The sequence below is a fragment of the Nasonia vitripennis genome, assembly GCF_009193385.2.
Source record: "Nasonia vitripennis strain AsymCx chromosome 2 unlocalized genomic scaffold, Nvit_psr_1.1 chr2_random0002, whole genome shotgun sequence".
NCBI classification, from domain to species: domain Eukaryota; kingdom Metazoa; phylum Arthropoda; class Insecta; order Hymenoptera; family Pteromalidae; genus Nasonia; species Nasonia vitripennis.
This window is the reverse complement of record NW_022279608.1, coordinates 1,968,086-1,995,067: the sequence shown is the minus strand read 5'-3', so window position 1 is coordinate 1,995,067 and position 26,982 is coordinate 1,968,086. Positions and strand designations below refer to the sequence as shown.

The 26,982-nt window shown below is 35.9% G+C and overlaps 1 protein-coding gene and 1 long non-coding RNA gene across 17 annotated transcripts in view; both read right to left on the bottom strand.

The window, feature by feature from the left end:
* The window catches only part of LOC100680429 (protein unc-79 homolog), a 2,400,004-nt gene that overhangs the window by 1,078,306 nt on the left and 1,294,716 nt on the right, over positions 1–26,982 (bottom strand). For all 16 annotated transcript variants that reach the window (XR_004345182.1, XR_004345183.1, XR_004345184.1 and 13 more), the window contains one exon: positions 3,935–4,166. Coding sequence is in view for 13 of the 16 variants with exons in the window: in XM_031923950.1 (XP_031779810.1) it covers positions 3,935–4,166 (232 nt within the window). In the remaining 3 variants the exon portion in view is untranslated. The remainder of the gene's footprint in view (positions 1–3,934; positions 4,167–26,982) is intronic.
* Positions 657–3,112, bottom strand: LOC116416265. The gene is made up of 4 exons (XR_004226748.1): positions 1,646–3,112; positions 1,045–1,558; positions 882–967; positions 657–794 (listed from the first exon to the last, which is right to left on the bottom strand). It is a non-coding gene; the product is annotated as an uncharacterized LOC116416265 (long non-coding RNA).

Below are 26,982 nucleotides of genomic sequence, written 5' to 3'. Positions count from 1 at the left end.
AAATTTAGTCAAGACGAAGTTGATAATTATTGAAATGTACTATGAAAAAAATTATTGAATAAAATAATTTTTTTTAGAAAAATTAAAATTTTGTACACAGTTGTTATTTTTTATTATAAAAAAAAAAAAATATGAAAACTTTTATTATTAATTTGAAAAGGGATTGAAATTTGTCATCATCTCTTATTCATCCGTAGTCAATTTGTTAGATTAGTTTATTTATTTACTTAGACTAAAACGAAGACAAAGAGCAGAGTAATTCAATTTAAAAATCATACCTACATATTCTTAAATATTTTACAATTCTTTCAACTTTTCTAAAAATTTCGTACACCTATCGTTAAATAAAACTTTGAATTTGGGAAAACTCCCGCCAGTGTCCGTCGTAGGTTAACCGGAGCTGACGTGCATGCGCATCAGCTTCAGTTAACCAACGGTCAGCGCTGGCGGGAATTTTCCGGAATTCAAAGTTTTAATTAATGGTGAGGTGTTCACAGTTCTTTAAATTTATTTTTTTTTATAATTTTTGTAAATTTTATTTTCGTTTACATGATCTATTATTATCTCATAATCTATAATCCTCGGTAAATTGCGTTGTTGTTGCTGTGGTCGCTGTTGCTGTTGTTGCTGCGGCTGTGGTTGCTGCTGCTGTTGCTGCTGCTGTTGCTGCTTCTGCTGTTGCTGTTGTTGTTGCTGCTGCTGTTGTTGTTGCTCTTGCTGCTGTTGCTGTTGCTGTTGACTGTCTGTCCTTTTCAATTGTAAAATACCACGTCTCGGTACTGGTCTCGTAACCTCTGAAAAAATTAAACGAACAAAAAAATAAATTTATTGTATTAAAAATAATACAAAATAAAACTAATTTACTGTTAAAGCATTTTTACCTGAAGTCATTGTAGATGTTCCGGGTTTTGGTGACGTCTCTCTCTCTCTCCTGCCTTCTTCTTCTTCTGCTCGTTGCCTTCTTGTTCTGTAAAAATAAGAAATCAAATTGGTATTATTTAAAATAAAGTTATATCATTTTTAGAATAAATTTAATATTTTTACCATTTGCTTTTCTCTTCATATTCGAGGATGTAATTTTAGGAATCCGCTTGAGATCGCGTATACTTTTAACGGATTTGCGCGATGCGCAACTGGATGATGTTCCGCTTGAACTGGAGCTCGAAGTAGAGCTCGAACTTGAACTCGAACTCAAGCTGGAGCTCGAGCTCGAGCGAGACCGTCTTCTTCGGGTCGCCGAGGATTGCCGAGGCTGCTCAGCCTTCGGTGATCGCCGAGGCTGCTCAGTCATTGGGAATCGTCCAGACGAGTTAGCAGCTGGGGATCGCTGGCGGGACAGCTGTCGGCAATCGATGCGGCGGGTCAGCCACTGGGGATCGTCGAGGCGGGTCAGCTGCCGGCGATCGCTGTGGCGGGTCAGCAGCCGGGGATCGCCGCGGTGGGTCAGCCGCCGGAGATCGATGAGGCAGGTCAGCCGCCGGAGATCGACGAGGCGGGACAGCCGCCGGTGATCGACGCGGCGCCAATTGTTGCAAAGCAGCATTCGGTGGTTGCGGCACTGCAACATTAAAAAAATTCAAACAAATTAATTAAAAACTTAAAAAATTCGTGACTTTAAAGTGGAGTAATAAGAAAATTAACTTACATGTTTCTACTATGTCCATGGCCCAGGACACGTAGTCTAGCATCGTCAGGAGAGTCGGTGCGTTGGCGATCAGCCAACGTATACGCTCCTGAGCATCCTGTAGACTTCATCGGCTCTGAGAAGGCTGCATTGATGAACTTTTCTTCGAAGACATTTTCTTGACAGCTTGCAAGAAAACCTGTGACTGACTCCGGTGTATCTTGATGGGTTATTTATACTCGAAAACAGGAGCACACTTTTCATTTTTTTGCCGAAAATCCTCGGATTTGCTGAGCTTCTTTTCCCACTACCTTCCTGAAAAGTCCTCTAATTGGAGAAAAATGTTCCTCCCTTAATTTCAAAAACACCTCCCTTGACCATGCTCCTCCCCGTCAAATAAAAATTTCACTTGCCTTCATGAGATAATCTATGGGTACTTTTGCAGACCTTTTCCGAAAAATAATTGATTTTAACCGTGGGTAGCGAAACAAAAAGAAAGGTCTTGCCAGCGGGTATAGTTTCTAGATTCCTGCGGCCCTCTTCAGTCACTCGTCAAAAGCTTAAAAGCCTTTACAACGTTCATATCTGCAGGTATCTGCGACACTCACGCATTTTCGTCCACTGCTAGCGAAACGGAAAAAAAGGGAGGGGTATCTTCATAAAACTTATCGGTGCCTCTGCATCTTTTTGGGGGATTTCCTGCAGGCCTCTAGGAAACTCGTCAAAGTCAGTACGACGTGTTAATCTCCGCGCTCTCTGCAGGTAGCGCAACAAAATAAGGGATCTCCTGCCAAAAATGACTATCATAAGACCCGGCCCTCATCGGTCATTCGTCAAACGCTAAAAGCCTTTACAACGTTCATCTCTGCAGGTATCTTCGACACTTACGCATTTTCGTCCACTGCTAGCGAATCGAAAAAAAGGGAGGGATATCTTCATAAAACTTATCGGTGCCTCTGCATCTTTTTGGGGATTTCCTGCAAGCCTCTAGGAAACTCGTCAAAGTCAGTACGACGTGTTAATCTCCGCGCTCTCTGCAGGTAGCGCAACAAAATAAGGGATCTCCTGCCAAAAATGACTATCACGAGACCCATCGGTCTTGGTGCATGCCTCTAGGTTACTCGTCAATCACTATAAGTATTGTTTGTCGTTCTCTAGTCCTATCAGTTCATGTTCATCTTCGGGCTCTCTGCAGGCCTATCGGTCTGAGTGCATTTTTGTGACCATTGTCTCTACGCCACTTGTCAATCGCTAAAAGCGGATCTCTGGAAGGAAAACTGCCTAGCTTTTCTGGGAAAGCTAATTGGGACTTAAAATTAGGGGTGGTCCCACAAGCAGCCAATAGCATTTGTAGGCGGTGAGAAAACTTTAAATCGCTCATGCAAGGGAAGGGATTGAAAGAACGCTATAGGCTTTCAAAAAAATACATACGGGGGTAGACTGGGGATACTCTCCCACTCTCTCATCGTGTACTAAAACACTCTGAGAGGAGAGGGGGTGTTTTAGTATGTCTATGTTTTGGTATGCCTATAGCCTATCTACTAGCTGTGTAGATGGCAAGCTTTAAATCTCTTTTTTTCGTCATATTTGTACTGAGTACGCCAAGCGATACAGGTAGACTAAATCGAGTAGCTGCTAGCTATCAATTAGACTTTTGTATACATAATAATATTGTTATTGTACTAAGATATGTATGTATATATAGAATTATACGTACAAGAAGAAAAACAGAACAAACGACTGAAACTTCGTCGTATACGCGTATGGCAACATGAAAATTTACTATTATAACGCATATTGCCAAAATCGACGCACATTGCCAAAAGTTCCGCTCATTTAGTAGCCAAGAAATCGCCAGTCGCCAAATAAAAACATATAATCGCCACTTAAGGTTTAAAATCGCTATTTAAGTAAAAAATCGCCACAACTGGTCAGCCTTTATGCTCACCCGTGACACTTTGAAATCTTTTGATGAATGTATAATTATTTCAGTTTTATTTACAGATTTTAATATATCCAGTCGTAGATTTTTTATCATTTTTATTACTAGCCCAGTCACCATCAAACAAAATATTCGATCACAGCAGCATTTGTATCTTTTTACATGTATATGTATATACACACATATATACAAATGTTTTGTTTGATGATGACTGAGCTAGTGATGAAAATGATGAAAAATTATATATATATATATATATATATATATATATATATATATATATATATATATATAATCTGTTTAACCAACTGTATAAACAATTTAAATATTAGTTTTTTAGAATAAATTGCATGAAATAAAAAAATTACCTTATATAAAATGACAAGTAATGCCATTAACCACGATCTTCTGCACTGACTTTCAAGACACCACAAACTATAAGTAGGTGAACAACTATCAACAACAAAAGATTTTTGTGGCGGGCATGCACAGTTTTGTAAGATAGTTAAAATCGGTTGTATCATGAACATTCCCATAGTATGATTTTGATCCAATAATTGAGGTAAATTTGTAATAAATACACTAAATGCAGCTGAATATCTAAAATACAAGAATCATTATGAACAAAATTTAAAGACAAACATTCAACACATAATTTATTTTAAATAATTATTATGCAAAGGTTAATTTTACCAATAAATTTTAAAAAATCAGTAAATTCAGTCATTTATAGTTTTAACGGTAGATGCAGAGTACTCTAAAAAGACTTGATACCAGGACCGTAACTATGGTAAAAGCTCGTAAATTAAAGCGTTATATCGAAGTGCTGTATAGTTATAATAACTTTCATTATTCATGTTTTTTTGAAAGATTTGACATTTAGTTTTTGTTAAAATGATTTCAAAAAGTTCCGCTTTCTCGTGTATAATAAGAGAACAACGAACAACGATATAAATTTTCCGCAGTTAAAAGATAAGTAATTTTATTCATTTTCAGGTACATATCAAGCACTATATTTATCGTATTTTCCAATAACTTTATTTAAAAAAACTAAAAAAAAAAAATGAAATAAACGTTTACACAATGTAAAAACGGATTGTTTTCCTATTTGTACTAGTAAAAACAAAACAAAAAATGAGACTTAGTGGGTTGAAATCCACTAAATAGAAGCTAAGATGCAGGTGTATACAAACGAAAACACACACACGAGGCGAGGGACGCACCGTCTTATACCAAGGATTGTTGACTAGACCAAAATACGACAGGGGGAAGTGAATTACTACCTTACGCACTTTTTGAGTAGAGATGGGTGCTTTTGAGCTTACTTACACTGCTTCAAGATAGAGGACAACCCAAATTGCCTAGTATATTTTATTTTATTCAAGATCTTACGCAAGATCACGTACAAGATCTTTAAAGGATATTATGTAAGATCATTTACAAGTTCTTACATGAGATTTTGTATAAATTCTTATGTAAGAGCTTGTGATACACTTAAAATTTTTTTGTTAATGATTTACTCAAGACTTTGCATAAGATCTTAGTAAGATCTTGAGTAAATTATCAACGAGAAGGTTTTTTTGTAAGTATTACATGAGATATTATATAATTTTTGACATGAGATCTTATATAACAACAAAAGAAAATCCTCATCATCAATAATTTACTCATTATCTTATGTGAGATCTATTTTAATTGTTTAAGTAAAATATAAGTTTTTACTAAAGAAGTTATAAAAGATATTATGTGAAAACTTGAAAAAACGTAAAAAATACAATATATTATCTTGTCTAAGATCTCGTACAAGGTCTTGTGTAAGATTTTAAATAAATATTTAATAAAGGTAATTTTTCTTATTGTTACGTTTTGCTGTAACATTGCTGTGTAGCGGTAGTCGTTGTATGGATTATGCATTGGAGTGGGATTAGGATCTGGGTAAAGTAGAACTGGGCAGTTTCTCTGCCAAACTTCTTCAACCGGCTCGCTTCTGTACGTTCGTACTCATACCCTTTATAGTGGTACCTTACTCACACACGCTTACGTCGCGTCAGGTTAGATACGCGACTTACATACATCACACTTATCATAAACGTAAGATTTTATATGAGATCAAGATCAAGAAGAGATTTTATATAAGATCATACCTAGATTCGTGGTTGAAAAGCAATGCTATGAGCTGGTGCACGATCTTACATAAGATCTTATACCAGATCTTATGTAAGATCGTTTATAAGATCTCATATCAGATTTAGCAAAAAATTTGTAATAGGGGATGCACCACGTCTTCCCGATTTCCGTACGGAAGATTAGTTTGCAAGCAGTATATTCAAATGTTCACATGTTATAAATATATATATTACAGTGATGACGAGTGCAGCGTCTTGGCCTGGCGTCAACTTGTCACTAGCCAGTCGTCAGATAGATGCGCACAATGTATGCGGAGTCGTGGAGCTCGCTTCCCCAGAGCCAGCGAGCAGCTGTCCGGCTTCGCTTAGGTAATAATAAACTACTTGCATAGTGTTAGGTAGTTCCAAGAGGGAGAGCAAAAATGTCTTGATTTTGTGTGATTTATAATATTTATTTAGTTTCAAGTATTTTTGAAAAAAAAAAATGACTTTGACACCCCCTTACGGGGGTTTCAAACCCATTCTTGTGATTTTATCGATCTTGCGCCGGTAGTGCAGGTGCTCCTTATAATCATCTTTGGCGCCATCTGGTGTCAATCACCAGAGATGCGCATAGAACCATGATCTGCTAGTCATAGACATTTAACATGAATATAAATTATCTAAGATAACTTTAACAGACATGCACTTCTTATCTTACTTATAATATAATTAAAGTGAAAGAAATTTTCACCGAGCCACCAGGACTACATCACACTGTTTTAGATATATTACTTTTTCAATTTATAAAAAAAATGATTAATCATAAAAAGTTTGGGCCATAAAAATGTTTGGTCTCACCTGTTTTTGATAAAACATACATACAATCAGATCTATATTTTCAAAACTTTATTTTTATGTATTAAAAAATGGCAGCCGAGAAGGCGAACTCAATTTTTTTTGGCCCACCCTTTTATAGGTATAAGTGGTAGTATGATGTATGTTTACATACTTTCCTTGTACGAATAGATTACCAGACTCATAATTAAATATCTAATCAATTCTAAGATCATAAAAGTAGAAAATATTTGTGTTATATTTTTTCTTTACACTGAAAAATAATACCATTGCTTGATAAAAAAAAACTATTGATAATTGTAGTATTTAGACCAGCACGTCATAAAATTTAAATAAAGATCATTTTTTAGTAGTGAATAATTTTTATATTGAACCTTTTTCATTAAGACTTACTTTTTTTAATAAAATTTTCAATTCCTTAACTTAAGGGGTCCAGCCTGTTAAATCTTGCAAAAAAACAACAAAATATTCGTCTGATAAATTTTTTTTCTTTTCACGTACATTGAAAAACGAAAAATATCTACTGAAAATATTTACAATATATACTATTTCTACAAAAAAATATCATATATATACCATACAAAATCACTGACCAAAATTCATGACATTTTACAATATAAATAAGTGTTTTTAGTCACTTAAAATTAAAGATATATTTGTCCCTTTAATAAATTTCAAAATAATTTTACAATATTCTAACAGTGTCAGATTATCTGTAATCATAAATTCCAATACTACAAAATGTATCTATGAAATATACATATTTAAAATGTATATCCCCTTTTGAAAATAATTACGTCATTTTATGAAGTCATTGACTGACGTAATTAATTGACGTTAAATGACGTCATTAGATGACTATATAGGTGCTACCGTCCGGATAGTAGTACGAAAAATGGGGGCTAACGCCAAAAAAAATATTATTTTTAATTATTGTTTGTTTAGTAAAATTATTTAAAATTATTAATTCCTTGGACATTAGCCCCCATTTTCCGTACTAACATCCGAATGGTAGCAGCAGAATCACAATGTACGATGAATTAAGCTGAACAACAACCAAGTAAACATTTATTCTTTTTAATTTTAAAACTAGCAGCAGATGCCTCGCTCGCTGATGCTCGCTCGGTTGTATATAGATGACGATCGTATATACCCTGATAAAAATAATGACGTCATTTTATGACGTCATTGACTGACGTCATTAAATAACGTTAAATAACTGAAGCTACAGATTGGAACCTTTTATGACATCATTTAATGACGTTATAATTTTCAACAGGTTGTACTTCTAAATACTTACTCTTAAATACTTTAAAATTGATAAAATGATTGCCTATATAGGTGCTACCATTCGGATGTTAGTACGGAAAATGGGGGCTATAATGTCCAAGGAATTAATAATTTTAAATAATTTTACTAAACAAACAATAATTAAAAATAATATTTTTTTGGCGTTAGCCCCCATTTTTCGTACTACTATCCGGACGGTAGCACCTATATAGTCATCTAATGACGTCATTTAACGTCAATTAATTACGTCAGTCAATGACTTCATAAAATGACGTAATTATTTTCAAAAGGGGATATACATTTTAAATATGTATATTTCATAAATACATTTTGTAGTATTGGAATTTATGATTACAGATAATCTGACACTGTTAGAATATTGTAAAATTATTTTGAAATTTATTAAAGGGACAAATATATCTTTAATTTTAAGTGACTAAAAACACTTATTTATATTGTAAAATGTCATGAATTTTGGTCAGTGATTTTGTATGGTATATATATGATATTTTTTTGTAGAAATAGTGTATATTGTAAATATTTTCAGTAGATATTTTTCGTTTTTCAATGTACGTGAAAAGAAAAAAAATTTATCAGACGAATATTTTGTTGTTCTTTTTGCAAGATTTAACAGGCTGGACCCCTTAAGTTAAGGAATTGAAAATTTTATTAAAAAAAGTAAGTCTTAATGAAAAAGGTTCAATATAAAAATTATTCACTACTAAAAAATGATCTTTATTTAAATTTTATGACGTGCTGGTCTAAATACTACAATTATCAATAGTTTTTTTTTATCAAGCAATGGTATTATTTTTCAGTGTAAAGAAAAAATATAACACAAATATTTTCTACTTTTATGATCTTAGAATTGATTAGATATTTAATTATGAGTCTGGTAATCTATTCGTACAAGGAAAGTATGTAAACATACATCATACTACCACTTATACCTATAAAAGGGTGGGCCAAAAAAATTGAGTTCGCCTTCTCGGCTGCCATTTTTTAATACATAAAAATAAAGTTTTTCCAAAGCAAAAACTTGAGAACGATTTTTTCGGTTAGCGCTTACTCTTGAAAATATAGATCTGATTGTATGTATGTTTTATCAAAAACAGGTAATATTAAACATTATAAAGATAATCGTCAAAAATTAGTTACCTTACTATAATGTTGTATTATAACAATAAAAACATCAATTTAACGAAAAACTTTTTTAAATTTGTTCTCCTTTAATTATTTAGTGTATTGCTATTTTTAATATTATATATAATACAAATCATTATAGACGAATATGTGTATATATAAGTGTTTGTGTGTGTGTGTGCGTGTCAATAAGTGTTATGTGTATAAATATTTAGATGTTCGGAATTCGAAATATTAAAATTGTTTAAGTATACACATTTTCAGACTGTAATTAAAGTAAGTAAGAATTTCAAGTACTAATATATTATATTATAGTATATAAATTTTATATGTATTTTATGGAACATTTTGAAAAGAAGTTAATTTTTCTTTTTGAGGGGACACAACACCTTTAAACTTCGAAAAAATCGATTTTTTTGTACTGCTTATTTTAACAGAAAATATTCCGTAGTACACGATCCCAAAACCCGTTTATAAAAAAAAAATCCCGCAAAGTTACAAGCAAAATACTAAAACAAAATTTATATCGTTTTTTCGTAAAATTGCGTATTTTTCATTTTTTGTCTCATACGACTAATAATTTTAATTTTAAGTTTTATAAATTCAATCTAAATAAAATTTTTATTGTAAATGTTGAAAATACTTTTTTTTGCCGTAGTATATACGTATATTATGCTCCGTATACATATTTTAGTAAATAAATTAGTGCGTATTGATAAGATTTTTTTGCGTTATTTTCGAGATAAATTTCTAGTTTCGCTTCTTATATAAGGCTCCGATGGATACGTAGGGACATTAATTTGAATTTAAATATCGCGCGCCCGCGCGCCACCTGTGGGCAGGTTAAAATCAATGTGTCTGAGAAGGACAGAGCGAGCGTTCTGCTAGCAGACAGTAAATATTTCAAAACACAGCTGATATAGTCTTGGGATGTGTTTTACACTGAGTAAACACAGCTGATGTCTTAATACATCAAAAAAGCTGATATTTCTTAAACGTGTTTTTAAATTAATCTAAGTACTGTTTGTAGTGTTTTTGGGGTTATAGCTTATAGCTTATAACCCTAAAAAGAAAAAAAGTGAAGTGTTAGTGTAAAAGCAGAGTAGCGAAGTTATTTAAAAAAGTGTGGAGTGAAGTGATTTTAAAAATATGTGTGATAATCGAGATGCCAAGGAAAGGTTTACGAGTACCCATCCTGACAAGAAGTACTCTCGAGGAAGAGGCAAGAAGAGGCCAAGAAGATTTCTAGGAGCAACATGCGAGGATGAACCTGAGAACAGAACAAGACCTTCAAGTTCAGCTAGAAAGATACAAACTCCAGCAGCGGAAGAAACCTCTGTGGACAGGAATAGATTGATTGATATCAACATTCTATTTCCTGCTCTTGAGGAACTTTTGATTTGCAAACAATGCCATGGTCAAGTTAAACTTGGCGAATCTGAAGCTCAAGGATTAGGATTCAAGATTGAAGTAGCGTGCATTGAGTGTTGTCAGCTGACAGCTGTCAAGTCATGCAGAAAAGTTGACGTCTAGAACCATGCTTAGGAGAACAACAGAAGAGCAGTGGTTACTTTTCGTGCTCTTGGACTTGGTCCATCAACATTTTGTGGGTTGATGGACTGCTTGAAACCCATGGCTCAGTCTGCATATGATACAATCAACGAATAATTTAGTGAAGTACGTGAGAAAGTTGCCAAGGACTCTATGAAGACTACACTGATAGGAGAAAAAGCCGCTACAGAGACTGGAGCACCCGGATCAAACATTTGGAGGTTGGACTGGTAATTTTCTGCAGTTTTAATTTAAAGATTCTACACAGTGACAAAAAGAAAAGATAAGTATAAAGTGTTATTATTATTAAGGATAAAATAACGTTATTATAAAAATTCATAAAATGCCGTTTTTTGGTTGCAGGTAAGAAAAGCCGTACAGAACCCAGAAGTATAAGTGAATATACCTCATAATCGCTGAGAGTCGAGGTCTATGTGTATGGAACATAGAAAACTTGGTCCTAAAGGATTTGGTAAGCACTAATTCAAGTTACACTTTTAATAATTTTCATAAACTTTAAAGTTGATTTTCTCTAAAAGTGAACGAATGGTTCTTTTGGGCTTAAACTCAAGGATGATACTTTGTACACCTGTTGTTCTCGTATAAATGCAGGGATTTTAATTTGAACGTTTAGAAATGATTTGGCGATGAAAAAACTGCATTTGTTTTCATATTTTCGCTTATTCTGGTACCTTTTTGTGTATAAAACATTTTCTAAACATTTGAATAAAAATTCCTGCATTTATACCAGAACAACAAGTGTACAAAATATCCTCCTTGAGTGTAAGCCCAAAAGAACCATTCGTTCACTTGGAATCCTACGGACAGTGAAAAAGTTCACAAATTCTTGCACCGAGTGCCGCAATGGGCCAGCAGGAATAATGAAGGTTTTAGCATGATAAAATTAAAGGTATTTAAGCTGAATATATCTATTAAAAATTTCAAATGATTTACTTAAAATTTATGAATTTTTCTCAGAGTTCTTTTTTTTAGGGTTTAAAGGTGTTGTGTCCCCTTAAAGTATGTATTTCGAAAAATTTGGTTAACTAAAAATATTATTAAATTATAACGTTTTTTAAATATTTCTATTGTTGTGTGATACATTCTTGATTTATTTCAGATGAATTATGAACTAGTACTTTTTCATTTGTTTTTAATGCCGACGAAAACCCTATACAATATTTTTCGGCGATTTTATGTCGATTTTGCGTCAATTTTTCGAGTTCCTCTGGACCTCTAACCCCTCATATCAACGCCTAATGTGGGCGATAATAATAAAAAATCATACCTTAGGTTGCGAATGATGTTCAAATGCTTGTCATAATTGTTTTTAGCGCCTACGAAGACTCTATGCAATACTTTTCGGCGATTTTTAATCGATTTGTCGAGTTTTTGCCCTCTGGCCCCTCATATCAACCCCTAGAGTGGGTAGGAGGTAGAGAAAACAAGTCGAGCTTGTCGTCGGCTGCTCCCTTACTTACGCTGTAACTTAGGGGAACTCTGTTCTAATTTTGTTTTGTTATTATTTCATACTGAAAGTAGAAATGCGAAATTTTTGAGCATTTCACAATAAATAGATAGTTGATAGAATTGAGGATATTGCAAGTTCCAGGTTTCCGTACATATTATAATACATGGCTTCTTTGCTAAACATTCAATAGAATTGCATTCTGTCTTCTTATATTTACGTACAAAATTGAATTATTTTTCCTTATTATTGTCTGATTAAGCGTTTTAATATCTTCTACTTCACATTCAGACTTACTTATATCTTCGAAATTGAGATCTTGATCCATTTTTGTTTATTTCCTGGTTCTTAATCTTTCTGATATTTGTGTATTGATTGATTATAGTGAATTCGTAGATATTTCTGGCACTCTCTTTATCATACCTTAAGCTGATGTTTTTTCTACTGCGCCAACGTATCTTGGTAATGTAGGCTATAGTATAATTGGTGAGGTCAATAAACTTTCTCAACTCAGCTTGCAGAATTTGGCACTCGTGGCTATCTGTTGCCACATGTTCTATATTAAACTTTGTCTTATACCTGCTATTGCTGAAATCGGAATTTGCACATTTGATTTTATTGACTTGACATTCTTTTGTTTTATGTTCTCGAGCACATTTTAAACAGATACTATTATTATTACATTTGTTACTATTGTGATCAAACCTGCCATAATTGAAACATGATTTTACATTACAAATTACAATAATCATAGATTTTACAGTTTTGATACCCAACAAAGAGTCTGTTTTTATTCTCTCTAACATGTTGGTAACTTTTGTCAGGCATTTCTAAAATCACTGTGTGCAGTTCAGTTTTACTGTTTTTGTAGGAGTTTAAGATAATATATTTTCTTTTAAAATTGCTGGTATTTCTCTCATTAATGTCATTCTCTATACTTTTGTCGTCCATATACCAATGATCTTAGGTTCTTTATTTGGCTTGTTGTAATTTGTATCACTTGTGATAACTTTGGCAAAAGCACACCTTTTAATAATTGAATAGCAGGGTCACCTCACTCCTAACGTCGCTCGGTTGATTAGGTATATATATTTATAGCTCTGAAGAAAATAAAAAAGTAATAAAAGTAAATAGATTATAATAATAACTACAAAAAATTAAAAGGTTACGCTATTAAAAATTTCAGTGAAATTTTAATTTACAAGGTAAAATGTTGGCAATGTTGGAGTTTGGTCTCCACCCTGACAGAAAATAACCTAACAGTTGATTATTATGGTTAGCCAACGAACCTGCTGAAACCGTCACTTCGGCCAACAGTTTACCGTTGGTAAGCATTTCTACCAGGACATTAATATACGCTGATGAATGTAGTGAAATCGATTTTATATATGTCGTGTTAGTATAAAATTGTAAGCAAAATGCGTAGTAAGCAATATGTGTAATGGCGTAGAGTATGGAAAACTCGGAGAAATCGGTAGAGTAGCGATTAAGCTTACGGGAAAAACCAAATCCGCCGATCGCCATCGGAGACACATTTTATAATAGGGTCGTTTGTGATAGGGTCGTTTAGAACAGGCGTGGGTCTGTAGCAATCGGTACTCGGACCTCGGTGTATACCTGCAAAAAAGGTAGCGGCTAAGGGCGTAATGGGAGGAAAAGCGACGCCGCATCCGCGAGCGACAGCTAAAATATCGGCAGTGTTGAACGAGCATCAAAGCGAGTACGATTGACGATCGATTTGAGCAAATGTAACGCTTGATGTCTCTGAATGTAAAAGTATAAGTTCTTCTTTTTTGTCTTGAATAATAAACCTAAATATATATAGTACAACTTATTTTCCCGAGTCTTATTCAATTGATAAAACAATATATGTCAAGCATCAAGCATTAAAGTTCAGCGGGTGAGATATGACCAGCTGACTAGTGGTTATTAAAAATAAGGTTAGAAAGTCTTATAGTCTACGACGTGTACTGACTTGAAACAACTTTATCGCTTTTTAAAATAAAAACAGAGAAATTTAATAAAATACTTTATCCATACGCAAAAGTTTATGGTAAAAAAAGAATCGTTAAGCCAATATGATTCCAAAAATACTTATTACTGTTATGTCCTAAGTCGTATGATGACTGACAACGGACGAATCATTTAGTGGTTATTATATTTAAAGTAAACACGGAGACGAATTGAAACTCGAGAGAGAATTGGACGTTTCGGTGTTTAGACACTCTCGCGATCAGAGAACGGCGAAGAATGTCTGAACGGGAAACTACTTTATTAGGAATATTATTGTTTATCACTAATGTCGGTCTAACAACAATCTCTCTATTTATCTCGATTGTCTGTTATTATAGTTTTGTTGCTCTCCCTCTTTTAATATTTGACACAATCGCTCTAATAAGACGTGACTCTATGTCGTGGCGTCTTAATAAATCTCGGTGTAATAGTTGGTTTTTATAACTTAAGAGAGAACGAATGTGGGTTTAGTATATTCGGATTTTTCTTGATGTAAATAGAACATTAACGTTTCATCCGCAGTATACGTTCAGAGAGAGAGAGAGAGAGAGAGAGAGAGAGAGAGAGAGAGAGAGAGAGAGAGAGAGAGAGAGAGAGAGAGAGAGAGAGAGAAGAGAGAGAGAGAGAGAGAGAGAGAGAGAGAGAGAGAGAGAGAGAGAGAGAGAGAGAGAGAAGAGAGAGAGAGAGAGAGAGAGAGAGAGAGAGAGAGAGAGAGAGAGAGAGAGAGAGAGAGAGAGAGAGAGAGAGAGAGAGAGAGAGAGAGAGAGAGAGAGGAGAGAGAGAGGAGAGGAGAGAGAGAGAGAGAGAGAGGAGAGAGAGAGAGAGAGAGAGAGAGAGAGAGAGAGAGAGAGAAGAGAGAGGAGAGAGAGAGAGAGGAGAGAGAGAGGAGAGAGAGAGAGAGAGAGAGAGAGAGAGAGAGAGGAGAGAGAGAGAGAGAGAGAGAGAGAGAGAGAGAGAGTATCTGTCTAGCTTATATTGAGTATTATGTCGACACCTACCTTTTGTAGTCCTTGCTTCTGCTTCTTTGAATGCACTGCGTCTGCTCGTCCTTAGTGAAGGTGCCGGAAATACGATCGAATTATGTGTCGAGAGGGATGGCGGAACAAAGGTTTGAAATTAACTTCACTCACGATTCGTACCGTAATAATTCAGTTTATTCGATTAATTAACCAGTTTCGCAAAATTTATGCTCTTTATAATCTTCGATGCTTCACAATCACAAGTAAAATCGATGATTTACAATATTAACTTTAAACCTTTTAGATTCCGAGAGACGGTGTAAGACAATCTGTGGGAGCTGATTTCGAATGTAAGCGCGATTTCTTTTAAGTTCATTATTTCGAGAACTTCTAAGTTAATTTTATTAAAATGGTTCTAAGTCCGACGCGAATCTTAGTTTACGTAGAACCGTCTCGAAGATCGTACTAACGTGTAGTGTCTGTAGTGTAGAATTACTAGCCGCTCGTGCGGTCTATGCTGGGCCCTTTTATATCATGTAGTCGCTTTTGTGATAAGCAGGTGTGTAGGTGAGACAGAGGTATGTGATGGCTTCTTTAGCGGAGAGGTCCAATCAAAAGACTTAGTTCCTCTGTGTCGTCATTTTCGTGAGCTCGCTATAACACGTACATAGGGTCTAATCCCATAGGGTTTGCACAGCTGTGGAGTGCTGGTGGCTACTTGCTTGATTCTTGTTTTACGTTGAAGAATATTCGCAGCTCATGTCGCTTTTATTTGAGAGTGTATATATGGCCGTTTGGTTTTCTGTAATCAGGCCACATCTCTTCTTCGTTTGCTAGGCGGGCTTTGGAAGACTTCTGACTCGTGGCTGGTGCAGAGCGTTACGCCTTTCCGTGTGTGTGTGTGTGTTAGTGCGCCTCTTGTAGATGTTTGTGTGTGCGTTTCTTGTAGCTTGTAGTGTTTGGTTTATGATGCTGTGATTTGGGGATTCGCGCTCTTATTAATAGTTTTGTTGTTGATTATTCAATTTGGTTGTCGTTAGTTTCGATAAAGTCTCTCTCGATTTCGTCGTCTCTCGTTTTCTCGCGTTTCTGTATAACGTATTCGTAGTGCATTCTATTGAGTTTAAGTGAGTCATCATGTTCTCTGACTCTATGCTATTCGGTCTCTTTATTTATGCTGTTGTCGTTGGCTGCTCCCTCACTTACGGTGTAACTTAGTGGGATTCTGTTCTAATATTAGTTTTGATATTATTTTATACTGAAAGTAGAAATGCGAAAATTTTGAGCATTTCACACCTTCCCCCTGAGTTGAGCGTTCTGAGGTGAGCCTCTGATGCTCACAATTTTAATTTTATTACAATTTGATTGTTTATTGCGAATGTTTATTATCCTTTTGGGTGTCTACAATGATACGGTTCTCTTAATAATCAAAATTAATCATTTTTTAATTTAATTCCAATTCTCATGCTTAAATCAATTGATTTCTGTAATTTTGTAAGCTGAAAAGTTTGATTCTACAATGATTTTCTGTAATCCAGAAATTTATATTCTTATAATGATTTTTGTAACCTTAATTTTTATTCTTATAATTTCAAATACAATGATCTGTAATTTGGGTTTGGTGAGTTTGTTTATTTCTTGAAAATTATTCTATAGGAATCATAACGATTTTATGTAATCTAGAAAATTTGTGCTTTTACAGATTGTGGATTTTATAACGATTTTCTGTAATCCAGAAAATTATATTCTTATAATGATTGTGGGTTTTATAACGATTTTCTGTAATCCATAAAATTTGTACTTTTACAGTTTATAAAATTTATAATAAGTCTTAATAATATGTGTACCAGTGCTCTCTATTATACATTTTCTGGAATTTGTAATCTTAATTCTAATTTACTTGTCACTATTTGATATTTGTTTTCTTAATCTATCCTTATTCATTACTAATTTTTATGAATATGAAATTTTTCAATCTATGATTTTGATTATTCTTACCCATCACCAATTTTTTATTATTTATTATTTCTTTTTTTTTGTTTTTATTTTTTTTCTCTCTATATTTTTACCCATCACCAATCTCTTATTGTCAATTCGATATTCTAAGGTAATGTTTAGATGTCAAATATTCTACTCAATTCATGATTGGAAATTTTTTTTTTTTTATTTTAATTAATTATTTATTCGATTCGATTATCACTACAGTGATTAAGTTGTTAAGTGTAATATGATAAAATTCTTATTTCTTGAAATTATTACCTGGGCTTTACGTTACTAGTCTCTTCTTGTTGTAGAGTTTTTCATTCAGGTTGGTGGGCAGAGTTCGTCGTCTCGTTGTTGTGTCGTTTGTGCTTTTCTCGTGCTTCTTGGATGGCTTTTTCTCCCATTTGGTTCCTTAGAATGCAGCAGTCAGTTGTCAAGAAGGCGTGTTTGGTCCAGATTTCTTCTTCATTTCAATTGATATTTAATAGCAGTGGAGATATTATGACGCCACAGTAATAGCAGAAAACTTGTCTTCTCTGTCGTCGTAACAGAATCCCATTTCGATTAAATCTTCTACTTTGTATGTTAATTCTTTTTGCCAAAGTTCGAAGGTGCGTAGTCGGTCCATGTGGTTGGCGTATTCTGGATATTTTGGGTTGAATGTTCGCTGGTATACTTTTAAAGATGCTAGTATCTTGGCTTGATCGGACGTGCTAGTATTTGGAATAGCCATTCTGTAACTGACAAAATTATTTTATTTGCTTTGTTGTTTTAGTACTGGTAGGGTTTATTCTCCATTTTGACGGAATAGATTTATTAGTCCGTAAGGGTTGTCATCTGTTGTCTTTTCTATGTATTTGAAAAATTCTAAAATTTTTGCTCGTTGTATGCGTCTCTCCATTGTTAATTGTCGTAGATGGTTTTCTACTGTTTCCAATAAATTATGTGCGTTCTGATTTAAATTCAAGGTTGTGGTTTGGGTCTATTGCTTTTCTAGAGCGTCTCCAGTTGTCTCGGGAGGTGTTGAATTGATCCTTCTTCTGAATTGGGATGGAATTCGTCACGAATTAATTGTTCAAAATATTCGTCTACATCGAAATCTATAAGAGGGAATTCTTGTATTTCTATGTCTGGTAGTAGTTCCATATCTATGAAGTTGTCTTCCTGCGTTTCCGTTATAATTTGGATTTCTTTATCTTGTGGGAGGATATCCTTGTCTTTGTACATTCTGAAATGTAATTAAATTGATGTAACAATTCATATTTTTATTTCTTTTTAATCTCTTCTCTCTCTCCATAAAATAGCACGAGACCGGATTAACTTACAATCGGAAAGACGAAGTCTTGGTACGACAAACGAGCTCTCAACGTTGAATATTCCCAAGGACAAAAAGTTTGGTTCTTCAACCCTCGAAGAACTAAGGGAAAAGCACAAAAACTACAGTCGAATTGGGAAGGACCTTGGGAGGTTGTGAAAAAAATCAATGACGTCGTCTATTGTATTCGTCGTTCACCAAGACATAAATCCAAGATAGTCAACATCAATCGTCTTGGGACTTACACTGAGAGAAATACCGATCAATGAAGACTGCTCTGCTCGCGGTTCTTTTGAGCTGTGGTTTTTTCCCATGGGCGTGAAGGTAAATACCGGAGCAGGGACTTGAGGTGAGGTTTCACGGCATGTCAACTTCCCCCCTCTTGTCTGAAAACCGATTTCGACCGACCCTATGATGAGAAAATAAGAAGGATGATTGAAGTAGATTGTTCAAGAGACGGGTCCGTCTTAGTCCTGTTAAGTGATGATTGGAATGACGCATGGCTCGGTAACTTGATGCCTAGGATGGGTCAAGGTAGAGGATGTTGATGTCAGTTCCTGTAAGTCATCATTGGATTGTAAGAGGATCAACCCGCTTGAAGAATGGATGGTCATGATTGTCGGGACGACAATCTGAAAAGAAGAGGGCAATGTTGTGACCGAGCCTGAACGTTGCGCGATTCGAACACCAAGAATCGCGCATAGCGACCTTAGGAACGAGATCAACGACGTCGCGGATGTTATTGTTTATGTTTAGTCTGGTTCTGACAGCTGCCGAGAGCAGACATGTTCTACATATTAAATAAAGAGTCTGAGTTTGTGTGTTCTTTTATAAATAGTGTGTGCTTATTTGTGTTAACTGACCCGGACATAACAATATTATTAAATCGCCAAATAATCTACTCGTTCTTGTTAACCGTCGCGTCAAATCTTCTATCTGGCTATCTTGATCGGCACACAGTTTCCGGGGGGTGCAGCGCGTTTCTAGTAACACTAGTGAGTGTGCTATTTCCGTGGTGTTGTATAGTTCGGGATATAAATTTAAATAAATCAAGTAGGTCCAGTCGTCTTGGATGAGCTGTAACTTATCTATACCTTCGAAGTATAAGCCGGCGCTTTGCTCAACATTTTCGACTGAAAAGAGGGGCGCGTACCTTTGGGCCGTTATTATGCTTTCGCAGGTCAAGACACATTATCTTCTTATTTGTTCTTCTTGTGACTTGTTAGATTAGTTGAACAGTTACACATTGATCAATTGCACATTCTTTGTGTAGATGCCTCTATACTCTCTCTCTTCTGTGATAGCATATTCTTGTCCTTTATAGCTTTCTCTCGCGGATTGGTTAAGCCGTAGTTCTGTAATGGTTATTCTTAGATTTGCAATTAATTTTTTCCTATATATGTTTTTTATTTGCATTACACCGTCATAGAACTCTAAAAATTTTCCTCTTTCGGCTTGCTCGTAAACGGCATTTCGCCGTGGTCCTACAAGTAAACTATATAGACTCCTTCCTGTTGTTATGCCTCTTTCGTCTCCCCGCATGGCTTCAAGTGCGTCTCTGCATTCGTGATACACCTGTAGTAGGCGAGGTTCCTGATTTATTATTAGGTGGTCTATCGGGTGTATATCCCCTCGCAAGTGGTTCACTAAGGCCATCCTTCTTACTAGGGCTTCCTTTGCTTCGTCGCCAATTGGGTTATTTAAAAGGCTGTTTCCCAATTCATTATATAAGGGGGCCCCTAGGCTCCATAAAAGTACTAGTACGTCGCTATCGTTGTCGAGAGCAGCGGCCTCGACTAGAGTGCAGTTGCCTCTCTCCTTTTCTTTGACGGAAGCGCCCTATTGTATTAGAAGTGCGGCGGCCCATAAGTTTTGAGTCCGCGCGGCCAGGTATAAACAGCTCTCCCCGATCTTGTCTATTCGAGCTTGCACATTTGCTCCCTTTTCAATTAAGTATCTAGTTATTTAGTGATGTTTTGCAGCAATCGCGATTTGTAGTAATGTTCTTCCGTTTCCAGTACGAGCTTCTATGTCGTGTCCTGATTCTATAAGCTGTTTTATTACTTTTATGTTGGATCCTTGGCGTACGGCTTCGTGCAAAAATCATAAAGGACCGCCCGTCGGTTTGTTCGTATACAGTTCTCGTATTCCTTCCAAACTTCCTTCTCTTATGGCTAACCGTAGTGCAGCTACGGACTAGCTAGACATTTCTAGAAGATGATTGATTGGTTTTGTTACTAAATCTCTAAAAGTGATTTCTCTGACAAAAGTCGTCTCGATCATGCGTTGCCACTCGAGGCATACGTTCTCAAAATCCTCGTATAGTACTGGATGATAGTTTGTTAGGGTAATTTCGTCCTCGACATTTGTAGTTCGTCCTTCTACAGTTTCTCTTGCTAGTAGCGGAATAAAGATCGTAGGAGTAAGCCAGGGCAATGGCTCGTGGCTTATGTACTGTACTTGTCCCCCGGGCGGGTATAATAAAGCACCCTTTTGTAATAACATGTCCATTTTCTCGTAAGCGTCTGCTCTGAAAGCGATTTTTAGCGCTGTTTCGCCAAGAAGATTTCTCTCGTCAAGAGGGCAGTTTCCTCTCTCTAATATTATTTTAAGTGCTCGTGGAGTTCCGAACCAAATATGCAACATGTAGCATTCTCGCCCGGTCTGAAGGTTACTCGTAAGTCAGCTTTGTAATTTATTAACGTACCTAAGACGTCGTCGTTTTGATGTGTAATAGCCGTCACGACTGGACACCTGCCGTCGTGAGCCCGTGAATTTATGTCGATCCCTTCGTTCAATAGCAGCTCTACATTTTGTCTTGCGTAGGGGTAAGGGGCTGAGGTCGCTTTCTCGAGTAAGTGCGGTTATGCACCTGGAGGATTATTAGTTTTTCGTGCATATTCCATGACTAATTTTATAATTTCAGGGCTTCCTCTACAGGCTTTTTCTAGCGGTGTTTGGTCGAAGTGATCAAGATTATTCGGATTAGCTCCCGCTTCGAGCAGTATTTTTGTGGCTTTATAGATTCCTCTGCTTAGGGCGTAGTGTAACGAGTTTGAACCACATATATTCGTAGATTCAACGTGTATGCCGTTTGCTAATAATAGTTCTAAATATCGCTGGTCGTGTCAATCTATTGCCATACTTAAGGCGCTGTAGCCCCAATATCGATTTACTCTCTTATCTAATTTCCCTGCTTTTATCAATCTCACCAATCTATCCAAGCGTCCATATTCCACGGCTATTATTATCGGTGGCATCCCGATTATTCTTTTTGATAGCGACCAATCTACTGGTGTTCGTAAGTACTCGATTACTATTTCTTGGCCTCCGCGTATGGCCATTTCGAATATTTCGGCTAAAATTAGTTATCGGGTTCTCGGGTACGATTCTAAGCATATCCTGACAGTGTAGGGACAATTGACTTCGACTGCAGCCTGTATAATAGAGGTCATTTCTTCGGGAGTCATGGCGATGGACCATCTGCGTATTAAATCCCGCAATGCGTATCCTTGATATCGTGATACCATATCTCGAATGACTCGTACCTTTTCCTTGTAGCTTGGCTTGAAAATAGCTATTGTTCGGCTAATAATTTTCCAAAGGTAAGCGTCCATTCTTCCGCTGTGAGACAAATAGGAAATGACTAGATCAGGTTTTTTTTTTTGTTTTTGATGTTGACTTGAATTATTTACGTTCTTTCCCTCCCGTATGTTTACTTACGATTGATTTGTTTATGTTTATTATTTTTATTTTGGTTTTGAGTTAGACTCTATCCTCTGGCTTCCTATGGCTGCTCCGCTCACTCTCGAGCAACGCAGGTAGCTACGAGTCACTCTAATGTTGTTCGGAGCGCGACAGGCTCGGCTCTACTCCCTCTCTCGATTTACATCTGTGAGGGGTAGGGTGGTTTGTCAGTGTCGCATACGAAGGACGTAGTGTATTACGACAGGTTAGTTTCGTTGTGCGGTTCACGGAGTTCGGTTGTCTTTCGTCGTGTGTTCGCAATTTCGCCTTTCCAGTTGTTGCTCCGGCGTGTTACTCATCGAGCACGTCAAGTTTTATTAGTTCTTTTACGAATTTAACAGTGGTGTTTTAACGATAATTATCATCCATGGATTTCAAAAGTGATAATGGAGGCAGGACCTTTGGAGATTTTGTTTTAGTTAACTGTTATTCTCATTTTTCCTTATCGGAGAAGGTAAGTCATTGTTCGTGATTCGTACTTCTCTTGTATAGTGCTCCTTTTCTCAATCAAGTTGTTTATTTATAGAAAGGCACGGGACCTTGTCATAGTAGCAAGGACCTTGAGCGGAACTGTCCGATATGCTTTGAATCCACGAGATCGCCAACAAATGTTAATCTCTTCTTGTCAGATATCGTTGGGGTGAAAATTTTGTCCCTTGGTGTCTATTTAAAACGTTTGTCGAATAGTAGAATTTAACTGAGGACATTGTTTGCTTCTTTTAGGTATCTTATCCGCTTTTTGTAACAAACCCTCAGACTCCTGCAGTAGGAAAGATTTCTAACAGGTGGGTCTTCTGTCATATGGAGACTTGGGATGATCAACTGGCGGCTCGTAATTGCGCCTATTGCGGAGACTCCTACGGTCGACCGACAAAATTGATAAGATGGGAGAATACTAGTGTTTATTGACGAGTCTCGTTTATTATTTTTTTCTATTATTGTTCTTATTTTTCAACATTTTTTTATTTCAGCGGTGGATCTACCGATTCGACTTAGGATATCTCGACTCAGCTGTACTTTGGAGAGGATTTTAATTATTTAATTTCATTCTGTTATTGTATTGACTTTGAATTATTTTTGAAGTACGGGCGAATACTTTATTAAATAATTGCTTAAATAATTAACCGAATTTCTTTAATTTAAATAATAATTAATAATAATTTTAATAATTCTTGTATGTTTGTGTATATATAGTTTGAGTGATTGAGTCTTTTGTCAATTGTCGTTAGCGTTAATTTAGGCATATATTGAAAGCGATTCGTTCTATTATGGAGTCAGGAAAAGTTTCTAATGTAATTTTTGTTAAATACTTTTCTGTGTCTTCCCATTTAATACGCCTTCCGTTTATTATTTTTAGTGCGTGACTAATCGTGGCAGCGTATATTGGAAATTTAGTGTTATGATTCTCTTTCTCCTTGGCACGAAATTCAGCGGATCTTGTCAGATGTAGATATGCGTTTATTGGTTTTTCTATCAAATCTCTGTACGTAACGTTTCGTGCGAATTTAGTAATGGACATATTTCTCCATTCAATTTTTGCTCTTTCATATATGTAGTATACCTTGGGGTAATACGACCGTAGATCTTGTAAATCTCTTTGATTTATTTTTCTTCCTTCCATTTCTTCGCGTGCTATACACAAAATTTAAAAATACGGCTGTTCTATGTGGTAGATAGTGTGCGCGAATATAACGGTCACATTTGTCTTGGAAATATATTTCGGTGCCCTTTTCTAATATTAAATTCATAGCTTTATAATTGTTATTCCAATATGCAATCATTAATGATGTGTTTCCGTGACAATCGCGAGCATATATATTTTTATACAATTCCTTGTCTAATATTAATTCAATATTTTCATCCAGGCCTGCTCCTACGGCCAAATATAGTAGATTAATATCATTCCTATTGTATAGTTTTAGTAATTGCGGTTTGCTATAAGAATCGACACAATATTTTACTATTTTAATATCATCGCTCTGTATAGCCTGATGAATTATCAGTGCTACTTCTTCAGGCAGCATCGAGGGTAGTAGACAACTAATTTGTTCAATAGCTCTCCTTGTTGATCCATTTATAATGAGCATCCTAGTTCTTCGCAACATTTGCTGATAAGTCGACATCTCGTTTCTGTGGAAAAGCGAAGTAGTCAGAAGAATCCCTTTAAATTGTGTATTTCATTTAATCTGAAACTGCATCGGATTTAATTGTGAGACTCTGATGTTGATAGGTGTCAATGATTTCTCGTTCCTATTATGTCAATAATTCTATTTACTTCTTAGTCTTGTTGATGTTTTTTTTTAATCACGCGTCGTGCGATTTATTTATGTTTCATAATGTATAATGTTTTGTTCCTGTTTATTGATAATTATTGAATATCCAATTGTTGGTACGACTGTGTTTTTATATAATTTTCCTTTACGCGTTTATGTGAAATACTTATCCATCTGCACATCTGTGGGCATGAGTATATACTTTTATCCTTGAGTATCTCTCTTATGTGTATAAATATGAGTGTAGATCTCGTGTTTATATAAAGTATGTGAGTGAATGCGTGTGTGCGTGTATGTGTAGTGCATGTACACATGTTTTTTTATGTGACTTCAATAAGTAAATTTGTGCCTGTTCAAGCGTATAATCGTTCCTGTTTTACCGACAGGTGAGCGTGAGCAACTCCTCGCATTTGCGTATATACTTATTGTGCGTGTAAGACTTCTTGTATGCTATTATAGGTGTAATGTATGTGCGCACATATGCAGAGGTGTATACGTGTATAAGTTCGTGCGTTTAGGTGAGTTTCAAATTTTGTTAGTGTCTGTATAGTTTTTATTTAATAATATGCCTACGCGCGCGTAGGTGTGCATTTCGTGTGTATGTAGGTGTATGTGTGTAGGTGCATGTTTCAAGTGAGTTTTAGTTTTTGTAGGTGATTTTGTGTTTATTCAATAATGGGTGTGTATGTTTGTGCGTGCTTAAGCGTATGTTTCTCGTGAGTTTTAGGTTTTGTATGTATTTGTGTGCTTCTTCAATAATATGTGTGTGTGTAGGTGTACGTTTTTTTTGTGAGTTTTAATTTTGTTAATGTGCGTGTATGCGAGTGTACATATGTGTAGGTGTGTATTCTTTCTTTATTTATTTAAAATCACGATTACATCGCTGGAGAAACATATATTCATTCATTTCGATTCTGCCCATAGTTAAGGCGTTCTAATTTATACCCATAGGTAACTCCTTGCTCTTCTTGCTCCATTACTCTGAGTACCGCATACCGAACTTTCTCTCTCTCTCTCTCTCTCTCTCTCTCTCTCTCTCTGTTGACATAATTTTGTGCTTCTCTTTCCATTTCATTGTCACCTTGGTATTCTTCATTGGCGAGCAGCAAGTCATAGTTGGTCGTGTTTCGGGGGTAGTCGGGATGTTGGTTTCTGTCATTGTTGTCTCTAAGATACTCTCTTTCAATTGCTTTTGTATATCTTCTCTTATCCCACTCGTCGTATGCCGCTGTCTTCATCGCAGCACTATTCTCACAGGCTATCTCGATAACTGCAAGTTCATTCTGGCGATATGGCTTAATCCCTTTATTCTCTGGGCCCTCTCTTATTTCGGCCAGATAGTTTAATTCTTCGTTTTTCCTCTTTCTTTGTTCTTTATGTGCTGCCCAGCGCACCATCACGTCCTCGAATTTGTCTCGCACTTGGTCGTTGCCGTTGATTTGATTGGCCATCTTAGCTGTAATGGTCTTGCAGTGGTGTTCGGGTGACTTGTTGTCGACTGTGCGGCAGGCCGGAGAATGACGTATACCTTTTGAGTTTTTCCTCTCTTGGAATTTTGAATTCAGGAGGCGGGCCTTTTGAGTTTCCTCGCTTTTCCTCTCCTACCTTTTACTGTGTGGGGTTCCATGGTAGTGGCTGCTTTAGTAATGGGCGTGTCTACTTAATTTGCTTAGAGTTTTTACTTTAGCAATTTATCCAAACTTTATCAACAATTAATCGTTAATTACTAAACAAGTTATCGTAATTTCTTTGAACTGAAATCGTGATTTGTAATATTGAATAACGAATTTAACGAATCTTTGACTTAGAATTGAGCAGTTTATAGTTGTTAATAAAATTTGGCGGGATCGGGATGCTGCTATAGCAATAGGTTAAGAATAATAATTATACAACGGCAACTATTTTCCTTTTCTTTTGTATTATTATGTATTGATCAGAATTGCATTTTTATAACATTTATCGAATTTTACATAATTTTACTTTCCTCTGGAATTTTATGCTTCCAAAATTGTTCCTCTCCATTCTCAATTTTCTTATTAGTGTGCAGTCGCCACATTGATCTTGAAGGAGCGAGGTTTGGTGTTCTTGGGCGTTGCATCCCATCAACAACTCGAAAATATTCCTGCCATTGTATTTTGTGTTTAGATGATTAAAAATGATACAGAGTCTTTGAACTGGGATCATCTCACGGCAGTTATAGCATTTCCGGTGATTTTTCAGGTTTCCAAATCCTTCACCTCCGTATTCATATAGTTCTAGATTTGCGTAAGAGTAATCCTTTTCCTCTCTTCGCTTTCTGAAAGTGAAATTCTCCTCCGAAGCTCTGTAAAATTCGATGATTACCTGGTCTCTTATTGCAAGCGTCTTCTCTAATTCGTACACTCTTATATTCTTCCCTTTTGGCATTGGGTGAAAAACGTGTTGCATTTCCTCATTTTTTTGTCTCAGTGCTTCTCGAGATAAAGCGATGGTTAGGCACCCTCGTCTTATCTTGTCTCGCGATTCTTTGTGAGTCCTATATAACTTCAATGCGGTTTTATGGTACTGGTCTTCTTATTTATGCAAGGGCTTGAGTCGGGAATCTATCCGATGGCGTAGAGAGTGAGTAATGATTGCTTCGTCAGAATATGCCCAGTATAAGGCGACGCCATCTATACCTTCTTCTACAAAATCACTTTCAAGAACTTTCTCTTCTATCTCTCGGTCGATTG